Source organism: Colobus angolensis, unplaced genomic scaffold, assembly GCF_000951035.1.
Source record: "Colobus angolensis palliatus isolate OR3802 unplaced genomic scaffold, Cang.pa_1.0 Scaffold272, whole genome shotgun sequence".
NCBI lineage: Eukaryota > Metazoa > Chordata > Mammalia > Primates > Cercopithecidae > Colobus > Colobus angolensis.
The window spans coordinates 867,082-879,513 of record NW_012115955.1 but is presented as its reverse complement, the minus strand read 5'-3'; the positions used below and the strand labels follow the sequence as shown (position 1 = coordinate 879,513).

Here is a 12,432-nt window from a genome sequence, read left to right as displayed (position 1 = left end):
TTTTTTTTTTTTTTTTAACCTAGGCAAACTTCAAAAATAGCAACATTAAATGCTGGCAGGAATATGAGGAAACATATAGTATCTTTAACTTATGGGAATGTAATTTTGTAGAATTTATTAATATCTAAAATATAAAATGAACAAATGATAACTGAAACAGTGATTCCCTGTTTAAGAATTTATGTTTAGCTACAAGGGTATTCACTACCTTATTATAAATAACATAAACAGAGGGGAAAAAAACAGATGTTCATTAATGAAGAAATAATATAAAATTTTTGATAAGACTGGATTAATATACAGCAGTAAATGAAAAATAAAAATAATAAAATAAATTGATAGTTACTGTAATTCTAAAAAAAGTATGATCCTGTATATTTAAAAAACAAAGGAATCCCAAATGTATGTTTGCATGTATAGTTAAATATAGATATTGTTAAGTCAAAGGCTTATGGCAAATTATTATTGTCTAATAAATACCTTCATATTTTATCATACATAAAAGACATCTGTAATTATTAAATATTTTACATAATTTTTCAAATTAAATATATTAGGTGCCGTTTTAAAACAAACAGCTACAGGTCATGATTATCTAATTATATAAATATTTAACCAATGCTTATATATAATGTGTAACTGTTTAAATCCGACATTTAAGATCACCTTCAGCATGCTGAAAGAAGAATTTAATAGTGCTTACCAATATCATTAATCACTGCTCTTATTTTGGAGACAAAAGGACCAACTTCACTGGAACTCATTTTGGCTCTTTCCTTAAGGTCAGCACCTGCAAAGTATATTATTTACAAATATAATCCAGTTGTAAACAAAATTTTAAGGCAAAGAATTGAAAATTTACTTAAGATTAATATACAACTTCAAGATCAGCCTAATTCATCTTTTAACAGAACGACATTACCTAAGTTTTCCTTCCCAATGACCATGTTCAGCAAGAATAAAGTATTTGTCTACTCATGTGCTTAAAGCAGTGCTTCTCCAGCTTTCCAGTCTCAGGCCCCTTCATGCTCTTAAAGGAAGACACTATAGCTGGCATCAGCTGATCTATAGTTACACTATTAGAAATCAAAACTAATAAATTGTTTAAATGTTTATTCATTTAAAAATACAAATGAACTCCTTAATGTCAACATAAATAACAACAAACTGGTGACACTATCTTGCTTCTTGGCAAGGTCCTGTCAGTTTATCCACCACTGCTTTTGCAGTGTATTAGCACAAATGCCAACCCTGTAAAAAGGGCAGATTACACTTTGGTCAGTCCCTCTAACTTCGTGGATGCCTGCCTTGGGGACAGTCAACCACATGGAGGAAGCACAGATTTAAAGTATGAACAAACTGACGATTTCATAATTATGACTTTAGCACAGAAATGTAACTTTGGAATAGAGAAAAATAAACACATGGAATTCCTTAAGGGATAATTAACTCTGAGAACAAAGAAGATCTTTAGAAAAATTAACAATCTGAGAAAAGATGGGTCCCCAAATAAACAAACAACAAAGTAAAATTACAGTATAGAAGGCATACACTCAGCTATTTACCCCTATTAGTCTATTATAAATCAATCATGATGATACATAATATCATAAGTAAGGGCTAGGGTAGGGGCATTCTGATCTCACACACTTCCAGGGGGAGTGAGAACCTCAGCTGACAAAGCACATAGCCTAACATCCATCGGATCTTAGATATGTACACCCTAGAAAATCTCTCACACACCCAAGAAAACACATACAGTAACATTCAAGGAAGCATACAAAGCCTAGCAAAAAAATGGATATAACCTAAATATCCATCCATAGGAGAATTAATAAAACAAGGACATAATTATAAATAGAATGTTACCTGTACAGCATGAGCATGGAAGAATTAGAGTAAATACAGATAAATCTAATGAATAATACTATTGAAAAAGTATAATTACAGAAAGATACACAGGATAATAAACACAAATTTTAAAAACAATAATGCTATTCAGGGATATAAAACACATAGAAATGATAAATTCAATTGGTGGTTATGGGGGCTGGGGTGTGATTGGCAATGGGTACACGAAGGACTTCAATTTTATTTGTAATATTGTATTGCTTAGGTTGGGTGGTGGGGGCTAAATATGTGAGTCTAAATGTTTTGGGAGGCCTGATACATGTCTTCATCATTAATTTTTCCATGAAGAATTAATATGTCACAAAGAAAAATGTTGGCAGAACCAAAAACAAATAAATGAGTTAACTCGATGCCAAACTCTTCTTTGAGGCCCAGTATTTCTCAGTATTACTTTGTAAATTTAAATATTTTACATTTATACCCACTCATCTCAAGTGGGCCATTCTGATGCCCAGCAATTCCACTGTATTTCCTGAGTTCATCCACTCTCCTACTTACATATAGACCATGTCACAACTTCCCTCTCCACGAATCTTAAAACCTCCTATCAATCCTATCAAAAGCCAGAAAAGAAATTCTACCAGTACTTGCCACCAAAGCTATCCACCCAGGACTTGAACCTATATATTCCGCCCTGCCTCCTGTTACTATGAATTAACTAACTCATTGAGAGTGACAGGAGACAGACAAATTCCCTGGCAGACAGGGATGGGTCCCCAGTGAAACCCAACCTTCAAGCCAATGACAGTTTAAAAATTGAGCTGCTGGTTCCAGAGACTCCACAAACAGAGAGAAAACTTCTATCCCCGTATTACCATCACTTTCTTGATTGGTTCCTTCTGGATGATGCCTTTTAACCAATCAAACAGTGCTTTTTCCAAGCCCACCCAGGGACGAATCAGCACACACACACCCATTCTAACCCATAAAAACCCCAGACCCAGCCTCACAGGTGGCTACCCACTTTGGGTCCCCAGCAGTGCTTTTTCCAAGCCCACCCAGGGACGAATCAGCACACATGCACCCATTCTAACCCATAAAAACCCCAGACCCAGCCTCACAGGTGGCTACCCACTTTGGGTCCCCTCTCACAGCTGAGAGCTTTCCTTACGTCACTCAATAAAATTCTTCTCTGCCGGGCGTGGTGGCTCAAGCCTGTAATCCCAGCACTTTGGGAGGCCGAGACGGGCGGATCACGAGGTCAGGAGATGGAGACCATCCTGGGTAACACGGTGAAATCCCGTCTCTACTAAAAACTACAAAAAACTAGCCGGGCGAGGTGGCGGTGCCTGTAGTCCCAGCTACTCGGGAGGCTGAGGCAGGAGAATGGCGTGAACCCGGGAGGCGGAGCTTACAGTGAGCTGAGATCCGGCCACAGCACTCCAGCCTGGGTGACAGAGCGAGACTCCATCTCAAAAAAAAAAAAAAAAAAAATTCTTCTCTGCCTTACTCACTCTCTGGTGTCCATGCACCTCATTCCTCTTGGTCGCAGGACAAGGGCCTGGAACTCGCCGAGCAGCAGGCGGCAGGAATGAAAGGGTTGTGACACCCCTGGCCGGCTCGCCAAGCTGCGGGCAATGGGGATAAAAGAGCTGTGTAACACTCTCCCGCTAGCCAAGCTATGGGAGTGAAGAGCTGCAACACTTCCGGGGGCCCAGACCTCAGGACTCCCCGAGCAAGAATTGTAACATCCCTTGGGGCTCCACGAATGCTGGCATCTCCGAGTTTTTGGGTGACACTACATTCCCCTTGTCTAGACACTGGTGCCTGACACAGAAGCCATTTGTGGCATGCCCAGTCCAGCCTCAAACTGAGCATGGAGCTGCAGCAGGCATAGGATTCAAGTGGGTGCGAGCCAAGCACAACCTGCCAGGCCAAGTGGGTGGAGTAAGCCCAGGAGCCTAAGTGAGGCCCGGACAGAGGTGGCAGGGGCAGCAAAGATTTCTGGCTAGCAAAGTGGCACCTAAGGAATCCTGTAACATCATGAGGGAGGCCAATCCATCCCCTTGTGCACTGGATTCAACCCCTTCTAATCACCTTGGGGACATCACTCACTCCAGCACTTAAGCTCTCTCCTTGGCTGGCGTCAATACTGCCCCTCCTTAGAGGTTCATTCCCATCAGCACAGAGCAATGCTGTAATACTGACATCTTAAAAAAAAAAAAAAAAACTCACACAGACTTCCACTGTTAGCTAGGATGGAATAGGTTATCATCAGACCAATTCTTCCATGAAACACTGGAGAAAGTATGTAAGACAGCTGCTTCAGCAACTAATGCAGCCAGGATGTAAGAGGCTGAAAAGTCAGAGAAGGGAAACTATGGTAAGCCTCTGCTTTCCCCCCAAAACATACACTGAGTTATAAACTGGTGGGGGAAAGAGAGTATAAAAGCCATAGCATAAAGTAGCAGCTCAAAATCTCGGTAATCTCCTGGAATGGGGGAGACAAACACTGGCAGTGAAGACTACTGGCTCAGCCAGAACTTTGAAGCCAAGATCTTGGAGAAAAAGGAACTACAAACAAGAGATCCCACTAAAGGGACTCACCAAATTAATTAAATAATGGTGAAAATCATATACATTTTCATTAGTTGCAGAAGAAGTATTTGATAAAATTCAATACTCATTCCTTAACATCTTCACTGAGGAATATGTTACATAAAATAGAGTTCAGCAACTTTAAGTACAGAATTCAACAATTTTTACTACATTTACAAAGTTCTACAACCATCACCTCAATCTGATTTTAGAACACTTCCATATCACAAAAAGATCTCTTATGCCCATATGCAGTCACTCCTGTTCCCACCCCAGCACCATGTAACCACTAATCTATGTTCCCAAGAATTGGCCTTTTCTGGACATTTCCTATAAAAAAATTGATACAATATGTGGTCTTTTTTGTCTGTTTTCTTTCATATAGCATGCTTTTCAGGCTCATGCATGTTATAAGCATGAAGTCTTCCACTATATGAACATATAAACATTTTGCTTATCCCTTCATCAGATGACAGATATTCATATCATTCCCACTTTTTGGCTACTATGACTAATGCTGATATGGACATTCACTTACAAGTTTCTGTGTGGACAAATGTTTTCATTTGTCTTGGATAAACACAAAGAAGTAGAATTACTAAGTCATACTGTAAACTTTTGTTTAACTTGGAGAAAAAAAAAAAAAAAACCCCTGCCAATCTGTTTGCCTAGGTTGGCTGCACCATTTCACATTCCTATCAGCAGTGCTTGAGGGTCTCTGTTTTCCTAGTCACCAACAATTGTCTGTCTTTTTTATTATACCTACAGTGAGTGTGAAGTGGTATCTATAAGGATTTTAATTTGCATTTCCCTAATGACTAATGAAGTTAAACACTTTTCATGTGCTTACTGGCCACTCAAACAGCTGCTGTAGTGAAATGCCCATTCAAATCTTGCTCATTTTTTCAATACCAGGTAATTTGTTTTCTCCTTAATGAGTTCTAAGTTATATCTAAAATATATGATTTACAAATGTTTTCTTCATTTTTGTGGCTTGCCTTTTACTTTCTTGATTTTTGAAGCACAAATTTTGATTAAAATTAATCAAAATTATAAATTTTTTCTTTTATCATTTGTGCTTTTCTTGTAGTATCTAAAAATCAATACTCATTCCTGATTACAATTATCTTAGCAAACTAGGAAGAAAAGGGAATCTTTATAATAAAAAGTAACTGTAAAGTACCTATAGCTAACATAATCTGTAATAGTCAATTACTAAAAGCTTCCTCCCAGGGACCAAGAAAGAGACAAGGGTATTCCCTAATACTGTAATAGATGTCCTAGTGAATGTGATAAAACCAACTTAAAACTTATAAGCATTGAAAGGTATAATAATAAAACTCATTATTAGCAGATGACTCAACTGTATATGAAGAATAGCCTAAAGAATTTTCAAACCATGAAAATAAGTAAATTTAGTAAGGTTGCTGGATATAAGCTCAATATACAAAAATCAACTGTATTTCTATATACTAGCAAAATAAATTTGAATGTGAAATTTCAAAAAGACATCACTTACAAAACATCCAAAAATCAAGGAGTGAAAGAATAAATCCAACAAGCGGCATAGAAGACCCTGACACAAAAACTGAAAAATCTTATTGAAATAAAGAAGCGCCAAACAAAGAACATATTACGTTCATGTGTTATAATAGTCCATACTAAAAGATGTAAATTCTCTCCAAATTAACAGATTAAATGTTGTTCCAATAAAAATCCCAATTTTTCTGGAGATTAATAAGATGAAAATGCAAAGTGCCAACAACAGTCAAGATACTGTATAAAGTATTGGTGAAGGTGTAAAGCAATGAGACCTCTGACTTAAGACTGCTGGGAGTAAAACCAGTACAATCATTTTGGAAAGCAAGTCCACTCCAAATATACACACTCATCAAAAAAAAAGTATGATATGTGTACTAAAAGACATGTACAAGCATAGTCAGGGCAGCACTATTAGTAACAGCTAAAACCTAGGAACACCTCAAACAACAAGCAAACGGTAGAACACACAAAATTACGAAATATTTCTACAAGGAACAGGACTGCACTACTCCTAGATGAATGGTACAGGCTGAATCCTGCAAACACATTCAGTGGAAGAGATCAGCCTGCATAATTCCAATTACATAAAGTTTGAAAATAGGCAATATTAGTATTTGGTGGTAAAAGTCATAATAATTGCCAATGTCTTTTGGGTGGGAGATGGGTAATGATAAGGAAGGGACATGTAGGATGACTGTGGTGTCCTGGGACTTCATTTTGTAGAAATTTACAGAATTATATGCTTTTAATTTGTGCAATTTTCTGTATGTTCACATTATACTTCAGTTAATTTTTTTTTAAGTTTCCTGATTCCATGCACCCTACCCCCTCCAGCTACCACTTTTTTCCTCCTTTTTATGCCAAACTCTTCAGAAGACCTGTCCTCCCATGCTCTCCTCCTACACTGTATCCAAGCAAGGGAGGCAAAAAGAGTAAAAAATAAACATAACAAATAAGTAATCTACATAGAAGGGGATAAATGTTTTGGAGAAAAAGGTGAAAATAGTAGAGGGGTATTAAAGGCAGTGACCATGTCACAATATTCAATAATGTCATAAATACCATCTTATTTGAGAATGTATAATAAGCTTTATGAGTGGCAGTATCGTAGCCAATGAGGTTTATCTGAGAGATTATTCTAAGAGAAAGTGTAAGATTCAATAAGATTTCATACGTTCCTTGTATTTCAAGAGTTCCTAACAATTTAGTATCTGGTTCTCAGACATTTCAAATGAACTTTGTATCTCCTGTTACATATCTGTAAAAACTTGTACTGCTTTTGCATTATCTATTGCGAACTCTTTTCATCTAAATATATAGTTGGAAATGTATAATACACTGAGTAGACAATGCATGGAATTGATACATTATTCAACAATTTTGAGAAAACATATATTTTAAACACCACCCACTATAATGGCCCTCTCCTAAAATTTCAGTTTAATAAATTCCTTCTTTTAAATATTCTTTAGGATTAGTATATATTAAATTTCTATACTTATATTTGCAGTAGACTACTCCAATGAACTTTAGAGAAGTTATGGGAAAACACACTATTCTTTGTTATGCACTGCATGATGTCTAGTTTCCATGGCCCCCACTAACCATATGTCAATAAAGCTCCTCAACAGCCAAAAATGTCCCTGAAATTCCAAAAGGCTCCACTGTGGGTGTTAATGCCCCCCTTGAGATCTAACGCTTTAAGCACGTGATCTTCAACCTTTTTGTTCCTATTATTGCTAAAATAATTTTGAAAGTATGTGCTCCTTTGAACATTTTTATGCTGACATGTAAAATTTTTCATCGTAAGTTTAAGTAGTTTCAAAGATTTCTGTGCACTATAAACACTGACATTTTTAAACAAAACTGATATGCCATGTTCAATGAATCCAGTGGAATCTACATTCTCAGTGAATTGGTTCTCTCAAAATCATCCACATTTAAAACATACAAATAGGTTGTGTGTGGTGGCTCACACCTGGAATCACAGCACTTTAGGAGGCTGAGGCAGATGGATCACTTGAGATCAGGAATTCAAGACCAGCCTAGCCAAAACGGCAAAACCCCAACTCTACTAAAAACACAAAAATTAGCCAGGAGTGGTGGTGGGCGCCTGTAATCTCAGATACTTGGGAGGTGAGGCAGGAAAATTGCTTGAATCCAGGAGGTGGAAGTTGAAGTGAGCCAAAATCGCACCACTGCACTCCAGCCTGGGCAACACAGCAAGACTCTGTCTCAAAAAAATAAATAAAACATACAAACCCATCCTTAAAAACTGTAAACTGAAGATTGAGGAGGTTCATAAATTTGGAAAGGAGAGTTTTATTTCTCATAAAGGGTTGCGGCTTGTGCTATACTGACAGACTGGGGAGCATGGCCTCTGGCCAGAAGCCGGAAACAGACACTTCAAGGGAAAGGCAAAAGGAAGTGGAATTTATGCTGAAGGAGGTGGCTGAATGTACATATTTAATAAGCTCTAAGAGTCATGAATATTATAAAAGGAGAAATGTATGTGCACATTTGAGCTTCATGTACTTTCATGGGTCACTTACAAAAGACGGGGGTGTTAGCATGGCCCGAGGGCAGAATTTTCAGCCCTCTGATGTCAAAGGTGAAGCAGAGGACACAAAACCCTCACTGTGCATCCTTCGTAGACTTGGCAGTGGTTCTTCCTCTTATCAGGAAAGAATGCTGGTGAGCAGTTAAAGCTACAAAAGGCAGGGGCAGCACTAGGTAGTAGATTGATATCAGCAATGGAGCAAGTCTTTCCAAACGGCTGGTTTGTTTAACCTTCAGGAAAGAAAGCCTAATGGCAGTTTTCCAGGGAGGTGGTATTACAAGAGATGTCCGACCTCCCATCCTGTCATGGCTGAGACCTCAGATTTTCCTCAGATTTTCCTGAGACCTCCAGATTTCCCCCTTTCCAAAAGGGGGTCACAGTTGTCCAAGTCAGTTGACTTAGCATTTCATTTTTTATTTCTCAATATAAAAAATGTTACATCATCTCCTTTCTTCATCAACTGGTATTTTTGCTCCACTTTCCTTCCATTTTTTTTTTCCTGATATAACTGGTATTTGTACTTTAAAATATTGGTCATTCTGTCACATTTCTTTGCAACAAAGTATGTATGCAAATCAAATTAATTTTTATTAAATTCCCTATAACGTGCCAAGTTTAAAAGTTTTCATCTGGATTGAATTTTCATTACAAGTATTATTAGCACAGAACTGACAAAAGCAAAAATATATTTCATATTTGATAACGATTAAATACTAAATATAAACTTTTATTAGAAATGCATCACAATGAGATAGATGGAACTACCTTCCCTCCTCTCATTATTTCATATATCCATGAATGAGTATTATTTACTGCTAGAGTGAGGCAGGATTTACCATCAATTTTACTCATGCTGAGAAAACCTTTTCACATGAACAAGGAAGACGGTTACTACAGCGATGTCATTCCTTTAGCACTCTGGTGAAAAATCACATCATCAAGAAACACCTCACAATTTCCCAACAACTCTAGTAAACCGTCTTCAAACTATGCTGAAAGCAAAGAACCAGAAACTGCCAGAGTAAGAATCCCAGCTGAAATTCCCAGCTGAAATTCTCAACATTAATATTTTAAAGGCCTCTTTTTTGGCAATTAATAGGCTTTCCCCCCCTGCCTGGAGCAACAAAGCAAAGATCAGGAATGACTTTCCACTGTGGAAGAGGCAACTATGAGAAGAGAAAGAGAACTGGAACCTCCAGGTCAGCGTGAAGAGTTTCATGACAGGGCGCACGTTATGTATTAGACAGATCCTTTAAACCCATCTGTGCACCTCCTGAAGGCCTAGAAACATCCCAGCCCCAGCCAGGGGATCTCTGTTTTTAAGTCGCATCCATCAAAAATCAGTTGCCAGGTCATATGGAACGCCAAGTGGCTCCACATCCACACACTGCCACCAGTACATGGCATTGTCATACTTGCTGTCATGACTCACTTTATGCGTCTACTTGTTTGGGCCACAGGGTGCCCTGATAAAATAGTTTCTTGGTGTGTGGGTAAGGGTCCTTCTGGATAACTAGCATTTGAATTCATGAACTGTGAAGAAGCAGCCCTCCCAATATGGGTAGTCATCATCCAATTCCCTGACGGCCTCAAAAGAACAAAAGGTGAAGGAGGAAGGAACTGGCCTCTATTTTCCGCCCCACTGCTAGAGTTGGGACGTCTCATCTCATCTTCTGCCCTTGGACTAGATTTACATTGGCTCCCATGAATCTCAGGCCTTTGGATGCAGACTGAATTACACCACCAGCTTTCATGGGTCTCCAGCTTGCAGATTTAGACTGTGGGACATCTCAGTTCCCTAACCCTGTGAGCCAATTCCTCACAAAAAATCTTTTATAGTCTATTGATACTATTTATCTGGAGAACCCTAATACACTTATTAAATTGTGGCAATCCAGTGAATGAGAAATGGTAATTTTAAGTTGCATTTTTCTCAGAAGTAAAAGATGCAATGCTTCACAAAATTGTAGGGGGTTATTATGCAGTGTATCGTCATCATTTCAATGTTTCCAATTTTTGCACATGTGCTGCCAATTCGAACACCCTGGTCTCTTGATCCCACTCCAAACAGGCTTCTATTCTCTGCAATAAAGCCAAATAATCAGGTCAAGATAAACAATGATTTCCATGTGGCTAAATCCACATCTTAACCCGCAAGCAACCCCGGATAAAGTGGGGATTCTCCTGAGTCCTGGAATATCTCCATCGAGGACCAGGAAACTAGTCTGTTTTCCTTTCCTGCTGCTCTTACGTGGTGGTTGTCAGGGGTACCCTAGCTTTGTAAAAAGAGCTGGAAAAGACTCTCTTTCTCTATTTTCTCCAAGTATGTAAAGATTGGAATGATCTGCTGCATGAATGCTTAGGCGTAACATTCTTCTGAAGTCACTGTGGCCAGGTGCTTTCTGTGTGGAAAGATCTGTAACTGCTGCTTCAATCTCCATATTGCTCTGGTATTACTAAAGTTTTCTATTTCTTAACTCAGTTTTGGTTAATTTTTATTTTCTAGTAATTTATCTATTCCACCTAAGATCTTGACTTTATTGGCACAAAGTCATTCTTCACATTATCTTACCAGTTTAATCTCTGTGGAATTTATATCTGTGGCTCCTTTTCCAATCTGAATATTGTATATTTGTTCCCTCACTCTTGATTAATCTTGCCAAAAGTTTGACTATTTGACTTTTCAAAGAACCAGCTCTGGGCTTTATTATCCTTACTACTTCACGTGTTTTCCATGTCATTAGTTTATGCTCACTTCATTTCCTTTCTTCTACCCTGTTTGGGTTATTCTGTAGTTATTTTTGTCACTTAAGGTACATGCTTAGTTTATTCATTTTCAGCCTTTTTTCTTTCCTGAAGTCCAACCTTAGCTATATTATACAATTTTTAAAGTATTTTTTGTTAGCATTTAGTTCTGAATGCTTTCTAATTTCCATTAAGATTCATTTGTTGAGCTGTAAGTTATTTAGAAGTTACCTTAAATTTCCCAGTGTAGGGGACTTTTTCTAATCACGTTTTTTGTTAATGACTTCTAACTTCACTGCCTGTGGTGACAGAATGTGGTCTGATGATAGCTGTCCTCTGAAATCTGTGGAGGTTTTATGGCATAGCAGATGGCTAATTTTCATAAATAGTCCATGTGTGCTTCAAACGAATGCCTAGTCATCAACCACTGTGGATGATCCACACAGGTGTATTACATTAACCCTCAGTAGAACAGGAAAAGGAACCAACATTCTATGGGCTGGGGCCAATGGACTCCTTAGATCTTTATTTCATATTTAGGTCAATTTACAAACAATTTAAAGAAAAATAAAGAATAGTGAAAAAAAAAACTTTATTAGAAATTTTAATAAAAATTTAAACATAACAAACTCATATTGCTATTTTATATTTTCCTGGTATATGCATGTACATGTATATACACACACACACACACACACACACACACACACACCCCTACAAACACATACATATTATAAACATACAAATATATACTCACATACATACACAAACACACCTGAAAAAGGCTACATCATTTGAATGAAACTGTTAACAGACAGAAATAAACCTGGACTGGCCAGGCACGGCGGCTTACGCCTATAATCCCAACACTTTGGGAGGCTAAGGTGGGTGGATCACTTGAGGCCACGAGTTTGAAACCAGTGTGGCTAACATGGCAAAACCCTGTCTCTACTAAAAATACAAAAATAAGCTGGGTGTGGTGGTGAACGCCTGTAATCCTAGCTACTCAGGAGGTTCAGACACGAGAATCACTTGAACCTGGGATGCAGAGGTTGCAGGGAGCCGTGACTGCACCACTGCACTGCACTCCAGTCTGGGTGACGCAGCAAGACTTGGTCTCCAAAAAAAAAAAAAAA

The 12,432-nt window shown here is 38.1% G+C and overlaps 1 protein-coding gene across 1 annotated transcript in view; it reads right to left on the bottom strand.

The window, feature by feature from the left end:
• Positions 1 to 12,432, bottom strand: part of AUH (AU RNA binding protein/enoyl-CoA hydratase) — a 143,329-nt gene that overhangs the window by 100,783 nt on the left and 30,114 nt on the right. Inside the window, exon 5 of the mRNA XM_011948030.1 lies at positions 704 to 790. Coding sequence (XP_011803420.1) covers positions 704 to 790 — 87 coding nt within the window. The remainder of the gene's footprint in view (positions 1 to 703; positions 791 to 12,432) is intronic.